The sequence below is a fragment of the Heterocephalus glaber genome, unplaced genomic scaffold, assembly GCF_053883595.1.
Source record: "Heterocephalus glaber isolate CG9 unplaced genomic scaffold, H.glaber_assembly_v1.0 deba00001442, whole genome shotgun sequence".
NCBI classification, from domain to species: domain Eukaryota; kingdom Metazoa; phylum Chordata; class Mammalia; order Rodentia; family Bathyergidae; genus Heterocephalus; species Heterocephalus glaber.
The window spans coordinates 2,816,187-2,837,209 of record NW_028258296.1 but is presented as its reverse complement, the minus strand read 5'-3'; the positions used below and the strand labels follow the sequence as shown (position 1 = coordinate 2,837,209).

Below are 21,023 nucleotides of genomic sequence, written 5' to 3'. Positions count from 1 at the left end.
CTCCATGAGCCTGACTTGCTGCATGGGAAGGGGAGCTTAAACCTTCAGATGCACAGTGACTACTGGCAATCCCAGAGGCCTCCACAGAGAAACACACTAAAGTAACAGAGCAGTGGTCACAGTAGACTGCAGTAGCTGCTGAGTTATTTGGGTTCAGACATCCTCCAGGAGAGGGCGACTGGCCAGCCCCCACCTTGGAGAGGGGGCAACTGAGCTTGGAACTCAGAGCAGCTCATGGGTTGGCTCCATCTAGTGGCTCCCAGTGTCAGGGTGAGGTGGAACTCAATTCAAATTGGCAAGAGGTCAAAGAGCCATGTTCAAAGTGGGCAGAGAGCTGAGTTCAAGCTGGCAGGAGGCACAGGGCATGTTGTAGGCTAAACAAATTGGGTTCCCGTCTCACACTTAGAACCAACCTGAACTTTAGTAGAACTAAAGTGTAGCTTGTTGGGATTTTTCACTAGCCTGCTATAAATCTATGGGTGGCTTGTTAGGATTAATCAACATGGATCTGGGCCTTGTCTGCCCATTCTTTCTACCAGTGACAGCACAGACACACCCTGAAGTCTTAGAAGGTTCCACTCCACAGCATCAGAATACACATTCTTCTCAGCTGCACATGGGACATTCTCCAAAACTGACCACATACTAGCTCATAGACCATGCTTAAGGAAATGCAAAGGCATTGAAATTGTCCCATGCATATTATCAGACCACGGTGCAATGAAACTGGAAACAAGGGCAAAAGAAAAGACAAAAAACTTCATAAACACATGAAAAACCATAGAAATCATGGGAAACACATGGAAACCTGAAAAACCAATGGGTCACAAATAAAATTAAAGAAGAAATTAGACAGTTTTATAATTAAATAATAATGCCAATACAACATATCTTAACTTATGGGATACAATGACAGCAAAAGTGAGGGAAATTTATAGTGGTGAATTCCCACTTCAGAAAAACAGAGCAAGCTCAAATAAACAACCTAATGTTGAACCTCAAGATTCTAGAAAAGAAGAGCAAGTCAAGCCCAAAGCTTGTACAAGGGAGGAAATTATAAATATCAGAGTAGAAATTTATGCAACTGAGACTGAGAAAACATACAAAGAATAAATGAATTAAAGAGTTGGTTGGTTGAAAGATTAAAAAAATTAACAAACCCTTAGCCAACCTTATCAGAAAAAGGAAAGACTCAAATTCATGCAATTAGGAATGAAAAGGATAAAATCACAACAGATCCTACAGAAATCAGAAGATTACCAATACCTACTTCAAGAACCTGTACTCTAATAAGGTGGAAAATACAAAAGAAATGGACAGATTGCTAGATATATAGGAATTACCAAAGCTGAATCAAGAAGATATAAATAAGTCCAGGTCTTAATGGATTCACTGCTGAATTATACCAGAAATTTAGAGAAGACCCGATGCCACTATTTCTCAAACTCTTTAATGAAATTGAAAGGGAAGCAATACTCCCAAACTCATTCCTGGAAGCAAGCATTACCCTGATACCAAAACCAGAGAAGGAGCCAATCAAAAAAAAAAAAAAAAAAAAAAAGAGAGAGAGAGAGAGAACTACAGGGCAATCTCCCTAATGAACATAGATGCAAAAATCCTCAATAAGAAACTGGCAACCAGAATGGATCAAATCATCAAGAAGGTTATAAAAACAAAGAAACAAGCAAACAAAAAGTAGGATTCATCCCAGGGAAGCAGAGATGGTTCAATATACACAAATCAACAAATGTAATACAACATACTAACAGAGACAAGGTCAAAAACCATATGATCATCTCAATGCAGAAAAAACACTGGACAAAGTCCAACATCTATGCATGATAAAAATCCTACAGAAAATTGGAATAGATGGCCTTTATCTCAATCTAATAAATGCCATGTATGAGAAACCAACAGCCAACATTATACTAAATGGACAAAAACTGAAAGCTTTCACTCTAAAATCAGAAACAAGACAAGGATGTCCACTATTATCACTCTCATTCAATATAGTTCTGGAAACATTAGGCAGAGAAATTGGACAAGAGAAAGAAAAGGAGTAAGACTAGGAAAGGAAGAAGTTAAATAATCATTACATAGAAAACCCCAAAAACCCCACCAAAAGATTTCCAGATTCAATAACCAAATTCAGTAGTGTAGTTGGATATAGTAAACACTCAAAAGTTAATAGCATTCTTGTACACAAATAACAAACTCACTGAGAGAGAAATTAAGGAAACCACACCTTTGGTAATAGCATTCAAAAAAGAAAGAAAGAAAGAAAGAAACACATAGGAATCAATATAACAAATAAAAGACCTGTACATTGAAAGCTATAGTACTCTGAAAAAGGAGATTGAAGAGGATACTACAAAACGAAAAGATATCCCCTATTCTTGGGTAGGAAATACCAATATGGTAAAAATGGCCATACTTCCAAAATTGTTATATAGATTTAATGCAATCCCGATCAAAATACCAAAAGAAAACAATCCTAAAATTCATTTGGAACCAGAAGAGACCTATTTAGCAAAAGCAGTTCTGGGCAACAAAGACAAGGCAGAAGGCATCACAGTCCCTGACTTGAAATTATACCATAAAGCTACTGAGATAAAAACAGCATGGTACTAGCAAAAATAAAAATGAACAAATAAACAAACAAGCAAATAAAAACAGACCCAAGGATGGATGAAACAGATTAGAAGATGCAGAAATAACTCCAAACACACTCAGTCACCTTATCTTTGACAAAGGAGCCAAACACCTTCACTGGAAGAAAGATAGCCTCTTTAATAAACGGTGCTGGGAAAACTGGCTTTCCACATGGTGAAGATTAAAGCTAGACCCATATATTCACCACCCACTACATTAAAATTGAAATGGATCAGGGATTTAAATATTAAATCAGAAACACTAAATCTGCTGGAAGACAAAATAGGTAGAACTCTTGAGGACATTGGTGTAAACAAAGAATTTATGAACAAAACCCTGATTGCCCAGGAAATATCCCAAAGAATCAACAACTGGGATCTCATCTTATTAAAAAGCTTTCGCACAGCAAAAGAAGCTACCAACAGAGCTAAGAGAACTCACGATAAAGGAAAAAATTTTGCTAGCTGTCCCTCAGTCAAAGGACTAATATCTAGAATATATACAGAACACAAAAACATCAGGTCCCCCAAATTTAAAGACCCAATTCAAACATGAGCATCTGAAATGAACAGACATTTCTCAGAAGAAGTAGAAACGGAGGGTTGGGGATGTAGCTCAGTGGCGCCATCCCTGCCTGGCAAGTGCAAGGTCCTGAGTTTGATCCTTAGTACTGAGAAAAGAAAAAAAGTAGAAATGGCAAATAAACATATGAAAAAATGTTCAACATCACTGGTCATTCAAGAGATGCAAATTAAAACAGTGCTGAGATTCCACTTCACCCCAGAAAGAATGGCTGCTATCAAGAAATCAACCAATAACAAATGTTGGCGGGGCTGTGGGGAGAAAGGAACCCTCCTCCACTGCTGGTGGGAGTGTAGACTGGTGCAAGCACTGTGGAAATCAGTACGGAGATACCTCAAAGAACTAGGACTAGAGGTCCCATTTGACCCTGCTATTCTTCTTCTTGGTATCCTTCTGAAAGAATTAAAAGGCTCATGCCACAGGGACATATGCACACTCATGTTTATAGCAGCACAGTCTATAATAGCTAAATCAACTGATGAATGGATAAAGAAGATGTGGGTTTTTTACACAATGGAGTACTACTCTGCCATAAAGAAGGATAAGCTTGAGACATTCTCAGCTAAATGGATGCACCTTGAGACCATACTCTTTAAGTGAAATAGATCAGAAAGAAATGTTTAAATACCACATTTTTTCTGGTGTGAGAAACTAAAAGTGTAAATAAGGATCAAAATGTATAATAGATATTGGGAAATTGGAAGAAAATGTAAAATGAGAAGGGGAATGAGGGAAGGGGAGGGGGAAAGGAAGGAAGGGATGAGAAAAAAGAATAAAAGTAAAAAATGGAAACAAAGCTTTTGTAAATAAGGAGGGAAAGAGGGGTTGAAGGGAGGGGGGATGGGAAAGAAGAAGAAGCAAGATACATCATGCACAGGTACAAATTCCCTAGGATGAGTGTTTCCATTCTGTATATGTAAAATGTGCCAATGAAATAAAAAAGAAATTAAAAAAGAAGAGAGAGCTTTTCTAAGCCCAGCACCAAAGTTAGAAACACAAAGGGCCAGAGTGAAAGACTTCATTTCACAGAAATAAAATTTTCCACATTAAAATATACACACGTCACAAAATTAATTGTTAAACTAGTTTAAAAAAAATCACAGGTTTCCAAATCAATGATGAGATAACTACATCATACAATGAGAAAAGGGAATGAATGTTTATTGGAGAAAAACATTGGCACTAAACAAAAAAATTCAACTTTAGCTATGGAGAAAAAAAACGCAAGGTAGAATAACAACGCGTGTTAGTTTTTCTGGTTGCAATTGACAGTGACTCCCAGCACTTGGAAGGCTGAGGCAGGAGGATCGCCGAAAGTTCAAGGCCAGCCTGAACTACACAGCCAGACTATGGCGCAAAAATATAAGAAAAACTGACCGTGACTGAGATAATGACCATGCCAGGGCCAGTGATTGTAAGTCGACCTGCACACTGCTGCCATGGGTGTAAATACACAGACAGATTTCTTCAGGCAGCGGGGAGCAAGCGCCTCCCTGAGCCAGGTATTGGCCTAGGCCTTGGAAGGTGTTTTCATCACAGTACTATTTGTAACAGCACAAAACTGGAATTATCCTAACTTTTCAACAGCAAGAGACAGGTCTCATAAAGTGCTAAACGCTTCTACAGTGCAAGACATTTAATATTGCCAAAAAAAAAGAAAGTTGCTAAAAATATTTGACTCAGAAAGCAGGTTGGGATATTGATAACAGACAAGTGCCATTCACCAATGAGAACGTCCGAGTGTGCTGGTAAACAGATGTGTAAAAAATGAGCAGAACACAGGCGAAGAGCGCATGTGAGCACTGACATAATTTGGCTTCATTTCATTCTCTAGATTTTCTCCAGTAGAAGTATTTAGCTTTTGAAAGTGATTTGCCATGAACTCATCTTTTCCCCCCTTGTATCCCAAACAGTACTTCTACCTGGGTAAGATTTGTTCTAATGAAAAAAAAGACAAACAACAGCAACAAAACACCCACAGATAAAAAACAGGAATACCAGCAACAGAAACCTTCTCTCTAAATGCATACATTTCCAAGATGTTACCCTCTCCTCTCCAGGTTCCTTTGTCTTGTTTTTGCATTTTTCTTTGTTGGTTTGTTCTTGAGCCAGGGTCTTGGAATGTTACCCAGGCTGGCCTGAAACTCTTGGGCTCAAGGGATCTTCCTGCCTCAGCCTCCTGAACAAATGCACCTCCCCAGGCCCAGCTCACATAGTTCTTTGAACACACACATCTGTCGAGTGGTTATACAGGATTTCAGGTCTGCTACTGTTTCTTGATGTAAGCACCAAGACTACAAAAACACGTTCAAGTCACTTTAGTTTACAAAGCATATTGGACCTGGGGCCGATACTGGTGGATGCCATTTCTCCTGAGTGAAAGCAGACAGTAGGTGACATGCAGTGACCTGCCCAAGGTCACTCGGATAGTTAGTGGGCACACTGGGCTCTAGCTTGGGTGGGACTAAGTCAGTGCGGAGATGTTAAATCAATGTCCACAGTCCTCCCCACACAAAAGAGCACGACCACAGCTTATCAACGTGACTATTGTATTTATTTAGGATATTCTTACTTTTGTTTTCTTTGGCAAAATTCACATAATCTAAAATTAACCATCCCACTGCAGGAGGATCAAGTACATTCAATGTTGTAAAACCAACGTGTCTGTGTCTATCACCCCAGTTTCTGCCTCTATGACTATCCCTCTTCTAGATATTCATGTGAATGGAGTAAGACAACAAAAGACCCTCCAGGTCTGGCTTCACTCATCAGCATAATGTTTTCAAGGTTTATCCATGTATCCGAACCTTGCTCCTTTTCATAGCTGAATAGTATTCCCTTGTAAGACTACATTACACTTTGCTTACCATCCCTGCAGCAATGGACATATGCTTCCACCATTGTTTACTGTCAGTAGTAAATCCATGAACATCTGCACACAAGTATTGTTTGAGTACCCACTTTCAATGATTTTGAAATTATACACATATGAGTTTTCTTGGATATTTTACCTAATTTTATCTGACTCCAAGAGTGTAGGATAGTTATTGAAGAAAATGTGGAAATTAAAAACAAAACATAAATAGTAAAAATCACCACCCAAAGTAGTTAATAATATCCTCTTCCAGAAAGGGTGTCTTATCAGCTAAAAGGCTTAGAACCCTTTCTTGCCTCCTGTAATGGGGATTATCAGGTTAAAACTGGAAGTCACTGGGAATGACTTGGTGGCTGGCAAAACCTAGCTTTGATTCTGACCTGATTCATGAGCAGAGTCCTCTCCCTTCTGCCTGTTTTCCTGTGCACAGAGGACCCAATGGGCCTCCTCCCAGGGTTTTCGTGGTGCAGTCAGTGGGGCCTGCAGAGTGCGGCTGTAAACATGGTCCCCAAACAGGACCTGCTAAGTCCCCGGAAGCTGGCAGTCCGTAAATATGTGCTGAGTGACTGCGTGGACACAAGACCTGGTCTTGCCTGGGGAGGAGCCCATCTCTCAATTCAGAAGACACTAAGACTCTGGATGTGATGTGCACACCTGCAATCCCAGCACTCGGGAGGCTGAGGCAGGAGGATCACCAAGAGTTCAAGGCCAACCTGGGCTGCAGAGTGAGAAGAGAAGTGAAGGCCATTGCAAGAAACCCTGCAGGTTAATTGGACTCCTACACAACCACACGCAAAGGCCAGAGACAGTCAGGCCTGCCTCTGCCCCATGAGAAACGGAATCATTTGCAGTAAAGGGTCGGGTGGTCTCCAGTGCGGCAGCTGGAGGCGGAGCCGGGCGCCCGCCTGAGGAGGGGTGGGCAGCTTTCCGAGCGAGCGAGCGGTGAGCTCCTGGAGCCTCCAGGAGTCCCGCCCGGCACAGGAACACAGCCCCCCACTCTGGCGGCCTGGGGTGCGCTGTGACCCCCACAGGGAGCGGCCCCGGGGTGGGGGCAGAGCGCGGACCCCGCCGGGCCCTGAGACCCCTCTTGCGCGTCTCAGCCCCGAGTTACTGGGTCCGAGGGTCTGGGCGTGAAGGTCATCCCGGGAAGTTTCTGCCTTCCACGAAATCGCAGTTTCCGACCTCCTGTCTCGGCCTCCTCCGTGCTGGGACTGTCAGTGCAGTTTTGAGGCAACTCCTGGTTCAGGGAATGGGGTTTGAATTCTTCATTCACTGCTTTTGTGACTTTGGGTGAACTGCTTACCTGATTGATGTCACTGTAACAAATTATGAATTTTGAGGCTTAAAACCACAGAAATCTATTCTCTCGTGGTTCTTGAGGCTATGAGCCCCCAGTCCAGCAGGGCTGGCTCCCTCTGCGGGCTCTGGGGCCACTCATTCCCCGCCCCTTCTGGTGTCTGGGGGCTCCCGGCCTTCTGGAGCAGGAGTCTGCCGCACTCGGACCCTTGCTTCTGCCTCCGCGATGCCGCCTCCTCTGTGGGTCTGGAGGGCTCGTCGTTGCTGCTGTCCTTCAGGACACGGTGGTCGCTCAGGGACTGACGGGCAGGGCAGGATGGCCTTCAGGTCCTCCACGACACATGCAAGGCACCCTTTCCAAGGAAGGTAACGCTCGCAGGTTTCCAGCTCCGGGACAGGGACCACCTCGGACCATCACCGAACCCCTGTGCTGCTGCAGCACCTGCCAGATGCGCAGGACCTCTCAGAAGTAACGTGAGGGCTACACGCGACAAACGCGTAAAGTGCTTAGCTCAGATCTTGGCACATCTAAAGCCTGCAGCCCATGGTAGCTGCTCACAGCTGGCGTCATTTCACAAAGCAGGGAGATTTTATTTCATGAGGCCAAACGTTGTTCCCAGTGTCTACGTGGGCAAAGTGCTGGAGTTATGCCAGCACATCCAGACATTGAAAAAATACGTCCTTATCAATATCAGTCTTTCCTTCTGTACATCTATGGGCCTGAGTGGAGCCTTTTCAATATTTCATTGCATTTGGTACAGACAAAAGAACTCAGGAGACCAGTGTTCTCCCCATTTTATAGACCAACAACACTGAAGCTCAACTTCTGGAACCTGGAGCTCACCACAAAACGTAAATACAGGCCAAGGCCTTCTCGCTCTGGGCCCAGGTCTTCTCTGTATTTCCTCAGAAAGTAAAGGCTGCCAAGGGACAGCGCTGTAAGCACCACATGCAGCTAAGTCGCCTGGGAGACTCGCTGGTGGAGGTGAAGTGTACGGGTTCCATTCACCTGGGAGCCTTCACTCCTCCGATTCGGACAGCGCCCCAGCACCGTGAGGTCAGAAAACATGGAGGGAAAACTCTAGCACTGGTCCTTCCTACAATTCCTCAGGCCAAGCACCCCTGCTCTGCCCGGGGTCTCCGGTTTTGGTGGGCACGGGGACAGCTGTAAGGTGGAGTCTCTGGGCTCGCCTGCAGTCTCTCTGGTGAGTCCAACACGGCCGCGAGGGAGGACAACACCACGATGCCGTTCAGTCTGCGGGCTCCGGGTCTCAGGTGCCCATGGCTTTGTTCAAACACCGAGCCAGGTGTGGGGCCAGCAAGAGCACGAGACGCAGCTCCCCAACTCTGGAGGCCCCGGCCTGGCCCCACCGCAGCTCTCCTCCTGGTCACCTGATAAAGGAAGGGACCCAGGAGGCGCTGCCTGAAAAGAGATGCTCCAGAAAACTTCTTTCCCGGAGAAGGGCAAGGGGCAGGAGAAGGAGAGGAAGACGCTGAGGAGAACAGGCATCACCTGATGAGGGAGGAAACCGAAGGAGGGTATGGAGGGGCTTCCTGGAAGCAGCGGAGCCTGGGTGGGGCCCTAGAGGAAGAGGAAAGCTGGGAGCGAGCGCGTTCTCCTGAGAGCAAATAGCAAAGCTGCACAGAGGCCTAAGCAGCGGGGAGTGAGGAGGAGCAGCCCTGGGAGCTGGGCCGGGGCTCTGCAGCACCTCCTCCCTCTGCGCCCTGTGGCCTCCCAGTCAGAAGTCCCTGCAGGCCACAGTCCCAGGGAGCAGGGCCCCTGCTTCTGCATGGGCCCAGGCCAAACCCCGAGGCCATTTCTGAGGTGGGAGGGCCTGGCCCCGAGGTTCCTAGAAAAGAAAGTGGGTTTAAATCAAACCAAGAGTCCAGCAGGCAGGGAAAAAAGACAGCCTGGGAAAGCAAAAAACTCTCTGCGGACTCATTATTTATGAGTCCAAAAATGCACCTTGTCTTGGCCAGAAATTATTGAACAGTGGGCGGGGGGAGTAGGGAATCTGAGACCCAAGCTAGGGGGGAGATAAATATCTGCATTTCCAAATGGCAGACTCAGGAGCCTAGCGCTTCAGAGCTGTGTGAGAGCTGCCATCTTCCAGGGGTGGGGTTTGCGGAGGGGAAGGAGCTGGGCTCCTGGCTCCTCACACAAGCGACCCCTCCAGCTTAGTTCCTGATGCCAGCCACTCCCCTCGAGCGGACTTTGAGGAATCAAGATGGCGCCTGCTATTTTATGGCAGATTTCCATACCCCTCTTGGTGAAGGGCTCTTTCCCAAAAAGGAATAGACTTGTCAGCTAGAGAGGGTCAACAGGGCTCGAGAGAGAGAGCTGCTGGGTTGAAAGGGAGCCGATTTCCATGTTACAGCCTGGGTCCCAGGGGAGGGGGCCAAGAGTTGTCTTCAGTGAGGATGAAGTAGACACAGCAGTGTTGGCAGGCAGCGCCCTGATTTCCAGATACCCGGGTCCCTGCTTCCCTCTCGGGTGTTCCTCACTCTGCCTCCATGTCTAGACCATATTTTTAAAAGGATGCTATAAAAGAAATGAAAAATAGCAGTGGAGAGTGACCTTGGTTGGTGAGGAAAAGCTTCAGTGAAGCCATGACCAAAGAGCAAGGAAAAGGACTCTGGGAAGAGGCAAGAGCATGAGGAATCTGCCAAGGACTCCGCTCGGCCCCCTGGGGGGAGCCAGAGAGAGCCTTACGGCTGGTGAGGAGAACACACAGGAAGTTCCAAAGAGAGGCAATCGGGGGACAGACCTGATCAAACTATGTGACATGCACGTATGAAAATGCCAACTCAACATCCAATATTTTGTAAAATCATACACATGAATAAAAATATGTTAAAAGGTGACAGAAGCAATGGCCGTATCATGAGGGCCCTGAGTGCCCACCCCGACCAGCACCCAGAGCTGGGGCGCCTGGCGTGTTCTGTGCCTCCACTGTTGTCCTGTCCCCAACCACTGCCAAACTGGGGTCCCTCAGGCTGCCTGCCAACCGCCATGCTGCTCTCCCCAGACAGAGGCTAATTCAGAGACCGCTTTACTGCCTTTCTCTGAGTTAGCAATCAGATCATAATTAGTAATGATAATTCCTTATATGTGAAGAACTTTATTTTAAGCCATTATACTCACACAAATTTAGAAATGTTTCTTTTTGTAAAAGTAGCTAGAATTTTAAGCCTGTAACTGTAGGGGCTCGAGAGCATCTCAGGCCACAGGGAGGACACATAGATTAGGAGATTTATCGAAGGCCCTACATGTTGGTTCAGGAAAGCGAACACTTTCCAAATACCCTGTGAACCCCAAGTCCAAGCTGAAGTTGTGCAGTAGCCACATTAAAAAGGACCAGGTAAATTATTTTAATAATAAATTTCACTTAATGCAACATATGAAAATACTGCCTTCCAACATCTAATCAATATTAAAACTGATAGATTTAAAAAATATATATTAAGGCTTTGAAATCCAACGTGGGTTACACTTACTACATCTCACTTTGAAGCAGCGACATTTCAGGTGTTCCCCGGCTGCTGGCCACTGTGCTGGGGCCCGACACGGGCAAGGACAGAGGAGGTCCTTTCAGGCAAGGACACTGAGGCTCAAGACTTACCTGACAGGTCCCGGCCTGGTGGGTGAGCTGAGCTGGGACGACAGCCTTTATCCTGTCTGCTCCTTCCGCAGATCAGACGGCCTCCTCTTGGGGAAGAGGCGCGCGTGAGCGGGGTGGGAGAAATACTAGACAGCACCCGTCCATCTACACAGCACCCATCTTTCTTAATCCCTACACTGACCCTCGGAGCCCCGTTACCTTTCCCATCCTTGGTGGGAAGCTGCAGAGGCTCGGAGCACCTTGGTAGACAGTGGTAGAGAGACCTCCTTCGGAGAAAACGATGCTCTCAACATTAGGGTGACGCTGCTTAAGGCCCAGCTGCTGAACTTGGGGGTCCGAAATACCACACAGCTGCCTCAGGAATTCCAGAAAGAACTCATGCAACCTGCTACCAGGTTTGAAGATGGAACACAAGGCTAGAGGAGCTCTCAGGGACCCAGGTCGGGGGACGGTCAGCCCGCCAAGGCCAGGCCCACCCTGCCACCTTCACCCCGGCCACTGCTCCAGGCATCCACCGCCAGGTGCTAAGCAAAGGGACCCGGCTACTCTACTGGGATGAGCACAGCCAATACCATCGAGGTGGACCAGTTGGAGGCCAGGAACAAACCAAGGGTCAGAGTGGGTCCACAGGAAGCAACTACTTCAGAACCGGAGAACTCGGTCATGGCGCTGATGGTGAAGGTCGGAGCTGAGTCAAGGCTGTGCCTGCTCTAGCAGCCAGGCAAGCAGCTGTCCCAACACAATGCAAACAGGCGCCGACAGACAGGCTCTTCAGTGAGGAGGACACCCTATGCAAAGACGCAAACACCATACTCCACAGGGCCTACATAGGAGCTACACACATCCCACCCCTACCATGCATACATCTCAAAGCTGGTCAAGAAGGGCAGTTCTTTATGTAAAAACCAAAAATTAAACCAGGACAAAAATACTCCCAAACCTAGATTAGCAAAACAGAGAACTATTGGTTGAAAGCAGACCTCAGTAGTAGTTTAAGTCCTAGGCTCCCTCCCTTTCTTCTACCACCAGGCCCAATATTCAGTCCTTTCTCCAAAAGAAACATCTGGCTTCCTGTAGAGATCTCCTGTGACTGAACATGGGAGAAGAGAAAGAGGTCCTTGTTCCACCCCAGCACCCCAGAGTGAAGCCAAGCCTGGGCCCCCGATAATCAATGCATTCCAGGCGGTACTTGTTGCGGAAGCATTTGTTTAGGAGATTACTCCCTTGACCCATCATTTGCAGCTTTTGAGGGCTCTTCTCAGGGTGCCTTGTCTCTTACATTTCATTTCCTGTTGGAAAGGATAGGCAGGTAACTGACTGAACAGAAAACCAGGACTGCAGTGAGCCTGGAGACCGAGGTGGGATGGATTGGTAGAACAGAGCAGCTGGATGAAGAGCAAGGCATGAAAGCATACTAAGCATCGGATTTTATTTTACTTCCTCTCTGTATTAGTCATCTTTCCTGGTACTAGGAAAAAATCCCCACAACCTGAAGGAGGAGAGCTTTAATTTGGCTCATGGTTCCCAGGACGTCAGTCCATGGTCAGCTGTCTCCATCATGGAACATCATGGCAGAAGGACATGACAGAGCAGAGCTGCTCACTTCCTGGTGGTAGAGAAGCAGAGCAAGGAAGAGTACCGGAAAGGAGGCGTCTAGGGACCATATGTAGCACACAAAGTCACACCTCTGTGACCCACCCAGACATAGTCAAAAGTGTGCCTTCCTCATCCCAGGCAGCTCTCAAGCCAATCAAGTTGACTCAGTGAGGATGAAGCACCACACTGGCTGCAAGGGAGACAACACATTCAGCCGTGTGTCACACATGGATCCTTGGACTTGGCCTGAAGGCTATGGTCAGAATCTTGGCACTGCCGATCATGCCTGTGACCCTTCAGCCAAGTCCTATAAACCCATGAGTCTCAGTTGTTTATTGCTGTACATTCAAATAATGCATACAACATGCTTAGCAAGTGTCTAGTACCCAACAGTCAGTCGCACACCGCTGCTACGAACCAGCATGGCGTGGATTTGCACTGAAACGACTGAATGCCACGTTGCCTACCACATACCAGGCATTGCGTGGGGCAGTAAAAACACAGCAGTAGGTAAGAGAGACTTGGACTTTACAGAAGCAGTCATAGACTAGATAACTCCCAGACCATGTGATAAGGATCCTGATCAAGATAGACATGGAGTATTATGGCCCTCACATTTTCAGCACTCTGGTCAGTGGGGTGGATGAGAGAATTTGTTTAAAGTTTATTTGTCCCTCAAGGCTGTCCACAAACATGAGAAGGCTGCCTGTGTCCTGCAGCACTGTGTTCATTAGTGTCACTGTTAAAAGTGATGGGTAAGCAGAGAAAGAGCTGGTCAAACGAAGAAGGGGTTGAAGGACAAGGCAGGCAGGGGAACCGGCACAAGCAAAGCACAAAGACTGGAAAGAAATGCTATGTTTTGGGAAACAGAGGCAGGTGGTTGAAACAAATAGAGCATAAAGGATAAGGACAAGGGTTGAGCTAAGAGGAGCAGGCAAGGGCTGCACTAGGGAAGACTCCATTTGCCCAGCTGAGAAGGTGTCACTTGCTGTTCTCCAATTAGCTTATCAGATTTGCTGGCCAGAGGAGTTTTCACAACAACCAGATGAGGTAGTACTTTCATTATCCCATCTTACAAATGAGAAGCACGAAGCACAGATTGGTTGGGTGACTTGCCAGAAGTCATACAGGAAATGCTGGAAGTCACAGAGGAAACAAGTAGTGGAGTCAGGATGTTTGACCTGAGCCAGTTCTCTAAACCACCGTATTGTCTCACTCTTTCTTTCTGTTCACAGTTTTTCTCTTCAGCTGATTTCATCTACTGTTTAACTCATCTGATGAGTTTTTAATTTCCACAATTATTTTTCAGTTCTATTCAAATCTATCACCTTAAAACATTTTACACATCTGAAGTCTCTCAAACTGACCTACTGCCTTTGGTCCCTACAGTACAAACTCCTCCATCTGCTGTCAGCTGACTCTTGCTAATGGTGCCTCCCCACCCCTTCGTTCACTATAAATTTTAAAAGTAAACTCAACATTGGCAGGAGTTTTCCATTTCTGTTAGTTTTGATCTTTTTACATTTCATTTTTGGTGGGAGACAGATCCTCACCCACTAGAATGCTGAGACGTTTTTATGAGCTGGTTTGTCACTGTTGGGGTCTGAGAGTTTAACTGAGTTTTTGTGTTATCTTTTTGGCTTGTGGTTGGCAAGGCACCTGACAACAGTCCTGAGCCCACACCCATGTGCTGTGCAGGCTGGAGCTTGGATTTCTCACGCACGATCCCAGTGGTAGACTTTCATCCCATGGCCTCAGCAGTTTCTCTTACTTCACCCTCAGGCTGGGCTCTCCTCACTGCCTGGCACACGACGTCCTCTGTGGCACCCAACACCGCAGTCTCTTGGAAGCCCCAGGCTTGTCACGTTTACACAGGACCTTTTGCTGAAAGCCCCACCTCCCTGGTCACAGCTGGAGCACTGAGCTTGTTCTTAACCCCAAGAACCCCGGGCTTCTCTTCCTGTGTACCAGCCTGACAGTGCATGTTGTTGTTTATTGCCACTAACATCCTTCTGTGGCTGGGGAAGATGTTCCCCAAAAGCTCCGCCTCTCAAAGTGACCGAAAGGCTTTGATCATGCACTTGGATGTCAGGCTTCCCAAGGAGGTTCTGAGTTCATGGAGGACAGGAAGCTTCTTAAGATGAATCTGTAGATCCTAATTCTTCAAACTCTACTCAGATCAGAGGAGGAATCAAGAAGGATTTGCTCAGTGAATGAGTAAGTGAATTAAGCAGCTTTGTCTCTTCTAAATTTTAATAATCTCCTAGCAATTGATGATGCAAAGAGTCCCTGCAGTCCCCCGGGTGCTCTGAAAAGCCATGCCGAAAAAGAAAGCCATCTGGGGCCATCTTTATTCTGCCCTCTGCCAGCCACTCACTACTGTGGACACTGCCTCCTTTCTGAAGGGCAGCCGCTGCTCATTAGGACCACTGGTCCGAGGGTGGCAGCCTGAGTCCTGCCTGGCAGCTTTGCTGACCTCATGGCATATGCCCTTCCATATCCATATCGGGAGCGAGATCAGCAATGCCCCGTCCGCAGAGACAGGGTTTTCTGTGCGTGCCATAAGTTTTGTTACATTCACATATGGACAGCGCCTCACACCAGGCCTGACACAGAACAAACACTTACTTAACTTATTTATTTCCTCTTCTCCATTAAAAAAATTCAATAAATACATGCTGAAAATCTACTGCCTTCCGGGCATTGTACAGGAATAAACCCCAGTGTTAATCCTTCATTAGCAAAAGAACATTCTGATCAAATTTGACAAAAGAAACAATTACAACAAATGTTCTTTGATTTAAGGTGAAATCCCTTCATCCTGCATAATCGAGCGTAACCAGCAAAATAACTGTGCACGCTGGTGTTTCATAAAATAAAGGGATCTTTCCTCAGAGAGGACTCCGCTCCCGGTGAATCTGAGCAGACAAGACAGCCGGCCGCAGACAGCAGTGGCCTGGGGCTCCTTCGCCATCGGATTCAGAACTCCAAATGGAGCCTGGGCCAGGCAGGAGGGCTTCGTCACCCCACACAACTGGAGTCTGTGTGAGGTTCTGTGATACAGACCAAAAAAGGAAGGAAAGAAAACCAGAAGAAAACTCTACCAACAAGGCACTGCTGGCTGGTGGGAGAGGTAGACGATGTGATCCAGAGAATGCAAGGGAAGAGCAGCTAAAAGGACCATGGGTTGCAGAGAGGATGGGCCACTCGCTGCTGAGGGAGGGCACGCCCGTGGTAAGTGTAGGAGTTACGCTGCCTTTTAGAAAAGTTTAATTTTATTAGTACATATTTGCAATACATGAAGTCTACATTCACGGAGGGCAGGTAACATAACTCGATTCTTTTTTATTCCCCTTTGCATCCCACCCACCTCCCTCTGACTCTGGATCCCCTTTCTCCATCTTCATCATTACTGCTAATATTATTTGTAGTGTATATTCGTGACATATAATGTTTGTGCTCAGCCGTGAAGGACAGATACTGTGCTGACTTCAGAAGGTGGAGGCCCGGTCCCCGCAGAGAAGGGCAATCCGGAAGTCCGGCTGGAGACACAGACTGGGCACAGAGAGGACTAGGAAGAAACAAGGCTGGCAAACAGGTTTTCTGGCATCCCAATGAGGGTGGGGGACAAGGGATCTCTGCGGAGAGGGCCGGTGCTTGGCACATGCCGGGGCTTAGTGAATGCTAAGCCCCAGCTTCGGAGCAGGAACCCGCGCCCCCGAGCTGTGCGAAGCCGGCCTCCATTAGCACAGGCAGCCACGGAACTTCAGGTGCTCTGTCCGAAACCGGCGAGCACGTCAGACGCTCCTCAGGAAAGGTCGCCACACGGCCTGACCAGCCCTGGCTCGAGCTGGGTCAAATCCCCTAAGTGAGATCCATTAGACGCAGCCGGGGAGGTCAGAAACAACCCTATTTCACATCTTGAAGTATTTTTACCATGTGGAACATTTTAGAAGAAGAAGGGAAAGGAAGAATAAAAAAAACCTTTTCAGAAATTAGAGAATTCCAAGTAATGAAATGTTAAATGATCTCAAAGTAAGCTGGGCATTTATTTTGGCCACCATTTCCTCCTAGTGCTGTGAACCACCGCGACTGCGAAGATGGCCACGCCAGGGTGCACTCAGGGTGCCGCGCCTCCCTCTGCCCGCCTCCCGCCTCCCTGCTTTGTACCTTTGTCGAGATCACTTGAAATGTTCCACGGTGAGGTAGGCACTAACTCCGCAGTGACTGACAGCTCGGTTTCTGAAAGGAGAGACACAGGGTGATGGTGAGCACAGCAGCATAGGGCCGTTCCAAGCCTTACAGTCTGCAGCCCCACGGCTTATTAACCTGGCCTGCTACCCAGGGACCAGGAGCGGGGCTGCACCTTGGAAGCCTTCCCGATGGACAAGCTATGGGCCAGATGGGGGACTCTGACTTTCCAACTCTGGCCTGAAGATCAGAATTAAATATTACATCAGTGACAGAACAACACAGATACGACTGTTATCATGCATCAGTTTTCTCCTTAGAACACCAGTCTTAGACTAACACATCTCTTAGGTGTCCCACGGAAAATATGAACAACGTTGTCTTTGCTGCTGATTTCACCGACCGTGTTGCAAATGGGTCGCAGTTCTAGGAAGAGACAAATTCACCTCTTGACATGGGCACTTGAAGTCAACACGAAAGAAAGCTAAGTATTTGACCACAGAGGGTCCTGCGTGGTAACAAAACTTAAAAGATAATTTTCAAAATCACCATAAATTAAAGCAAACATGCAAATCAATACTCTAAAAGACTTAAGTACACTACGAAGACTTAGAATCTTTGCAGCAGTAGACTGTAATGGTCAAATGATGTTTCTGTTGTTTTTGGAAATGTAAACCATGACATCACCCTAACTGATTTTAATAGGGTTATACTAACCTCCCTTAGGCTATGTCATAAGCACACACATGTGCACACACACGCACACACGCTCACCCGGGGCCCAGGCCACCGTCCCTCCCCTGCAGCTCAGCGCAGTCGTGCTCCACGTTAGGCCTGGCATCTGCTGGAGTCTTTCCAACACGCCGCACTCTAGGCCGGCACTAGAAACAGGTGTGAGTTGGAGCCTAAGGTGAACTTCAGTAAGCGGCCAGATTGGAACTCAAATCCCGACCCATCCAACCCCACGCATCCCACCCCTCCCGCTTGGCCCGGGCTGCCTTGGGCTCGGGTCTGTGAAACCAGACCTTTCCCTAGCTCACCTCCACTTCACCCGTTCATAGAGATAAGCAGGCTTTCTACACTTCCTTATTGACAGATGTGACCATCTGCCAAGTGGCCACAGAAGCCAGACATCCTGTCACTGACTGGGCCTGGCCAGGAACAAGCTGTTTACCCACGGAGACCTTCCAAAGGTGACATTCAGTCTGTTCACCTCTGCCCACAGCAGAGACAAAGGGGCTGTTTGTTTCATGCAGCTCCCTGGCCTGCCTGGTTCCCTGTCCTAGGAACAGGTAGGCAAGAAAACAGACAAAAGCCAGGTCCCCTCTTCACCCCAATGGCACAGTTCTCCTTCATCCTGAGCCAAAGACAGCAGAGTGTCTTGGAAGGGGGCGGAAGTCGAGACAGGATGGCGGGGATCTTACAGAACACACAGTCCAGACTGCGAAACCAAAGGACAGACAGACCCCAATAGGAAGAAACACAACTGAGGCCGAGCTTCTACAGACCCAGTCCCAGCACCAGGGTCTCCTGCACGTGAGTTCAGGGAGAGCAATGGACAAGGTTTGAGGGCCCTGCACAGAGAACCCCACAGCGGCTCCGTCCAGTACCAGAAAAGGAGCCCCGTGCACTCAGACACCGGCCTCAGGGGCCTCGGGGACACAGTGTGGCAGCAGGTGGCATCTGAGCAAGACAGCAAGGGTGAGAAGGGGCGGGAGCAGGACAGACCAGACAGCGTCTCCATTCAACGGTTTCACAGCTCCATCCGACTGAGCTCACCGTTCAAGTACCAGGGCTGCAGGTTTTATTTTACAGGACTGACTTCACAGAGCGTAACTATATGTCACTCAGTTTTTCCAGCCTGAGTTTGAATTGCTGATTGACTGTAATTTGTGACCGATGACAAATGAATAGACTCTTGGCACAGTGACCAGCAACATGGCTCCCCACGTGTCCCCAGACACTGATTACCGCTCGTTCCTGGGCAGCAGCGAAGATAATTTCAATTTGCAAGTTCATTAATTGATTGTGCTGATTCTGAGGAATTTTGTTCTCAGCTCTAAAATTCATCCCTTCAGATAAGCAAGCACATGTTCAGCTTCTCAGACTAAACGATAACAAAACCTGAAATATTGTAAAATATGAATAGTAACCTCACTGAAAAGCATGATGTGCTGAGGCCACGTATTTTTAAAGAAAGGCTGGTTCTTTTGTGTGAAAAGTTTCTTATTCATCATTCTCCCTGGAGGAGTGATGCTTACTGATTTTTCTCTCGAAGGCCTAAGTTAAGTGAGCATCTCAACTTGAGTGATGTCAGAGCCAAGGCCACCTGCCTCGACCTGCAAGGATCCCAGATGGATTCTCTCTCCTCCCATTCCTCCCAGAGAGCTGGAAGAAGACATTTCCAAGTGTGGGGTGTGAGCCCAAATGCGATGGATGTCTAAATTCTTATTACAGAAAAGGCACAGTGCCGTTCATCCCTTTCAGAATACTCCCCCTCACTTCCAACACACTCATCCCAGTCCTGGCCACTTCCCATGGCAGCTCGATCCCAAACGTTTCCCTTTCATGTTCATTTGACTTTGGGAAAAGCTGGAAGTCACGCGGTGCCAGATTCGGTGAATAAGGTGGATGAGGACACAGTGTGATGCCTTCATTTGCCAGAAATTGCCGTGAATGTTTTGAATCAATTTGGGACATCAAGGCAGATACACTAGCACAACTGAAGACCCTCAGGAAACAGGACTCCAGAGCTGCTTCAGAAAGTGGAGAGGACGGCAGAATAAGTGTGTCTGATGTAAGGGGGAAGATTCTGAGGGGATCCATGGTAATAGGTCTTTTACTTCAATTAATCTTTTATCTATAATTTGATCATCAACCGTGTTTTGTGATCACACCTCACATATTTACAGTCAGTCTAGGCACCTCTCTTTGTCCAACCTCACTGTAAAAAGCAAGCTCATATATGCCATTAAGGAGGCAAGAGGACATGTGGTGGAAACACACGACTAAGTTAAAATACCGGTTCCTGCCACTTAAGAATTCTATGACCATGAACAGGTTATCTGTGACTTTCATTTTCTCATCTGTAAAAAAGGGAAACAAAAGCCACCTCACTGGTCAGCAACAAGGACCAAGTTCCCTAATGGACCGAAGGTGCTGGTGGGAGGGCACCTGGGAGCTTCCTGGCCCCTCGCTGTCCAGGGAGGCGGACGGTAGCCACCATCCAAGAGCCCAAACCCGGAGCATTCTCCACACCTTCGAAAGACTGCATTTCACACTTCACTGATCCAGCCAACCTTTTCCTTCAGCGAGGCTTTCCTGAGTTGGTCGCCTGTCCACTAGGAACTTAAGTGCCTATATGTGGTTTTATCCAATTTAAGCAAATCAAGTAAGTTTCAGAAACTTCAGCCTTTATCTTCTTCACTGTCTGTAGGAGACCAGAGCTCAGAGCTGTTCTTCTCCTGATTTGAGCAACAGGAGCCATTGTCTCCACGTCTTCCTGATGACAGACTGGTTCTGTGAGCCGTAGGTTTTAGTAGTTAAGCCGAACAGTGGGAGTGTTATTTGGAAGGAAAGAAAAAAAAAGAAAAGCCTGGAACCTTCCTGACTGATGAAAGACTGTGCTCTCAGAAGGGTGGCTGGCTCACCTCAGCTGCTGGCAGGTGGAGCTGACGAGCACGGACCCAGGAGCTTCTGGGAGAAGCCCTCAGCGGGGCCACGTCCCGCCTCCTGACATGGTGAAGGTAGACGACCCACGCACAGAGCCCTCTCGAGCCCAGGGACCTGGCTGCTGGGAAGGCCAGGAGCAAGGGGAGCCAGAGGCTGTCCCCGCGCCGCTCCGAATCCCAGTCCCTGAGCCCAAGCTGTACTTGGAAGGGCCTGGACTTGCTCATTGAACGCTACTCTTTGGATCCATGGGATTGCACGGAGCATCATTACAGGGGGACAGAAGAGGATTTGAGAGCACAAAAGATGAGGGAACTGAGCTCTGCACTAGACCTTCCTGCAACAGCACCACTGCTACTCACAACATTCACGCAGGTGTGAAAGTCTCCTGTGCTTTAAAGTTTTTTCTTTAAAACTGTGGTACAGAGCTCTCATTTATCGATGAAGAGAGTGAGGCCTGCAGTGGTCAAGGGGCTTTGCCAAAATCATAGCAGTTTTAAGGTAGAATGGGGTGCTAGGAATGGCTGCAAACAGACACA

General features: G+C 47.3%; 1 protein-coding gene across 4 annotated transcripts in view; it reads right to left on the bottom strand.

The window, feature by feature from the left end:
- Ror1 (ROR family WNT receptor 1) overlaps positions 1-21,023 on the bottom strand; it is a 302,418-nt gene that overhangs the window by 117,865 nt on the left and 163,530 nt on the right. For 3 of the 4 annotated variants that reach the window (XM_021255603.2, XM_087212843.1, XM_087212844.1), the window contains exon 2: positions 16,795-16,866. In XM_021255603.2, the coding sequence (XP_021111262.1) occupies positions 16,795-16,866 (72 nt within the window). Of the gene's footprint in view, positions 1-16,794; positions 16,867-17,589; positions 18,377-21,023 lie in introns of those variants that run through there. The other variant, XM_087212842.1, reaches the window with a different exon arrangement.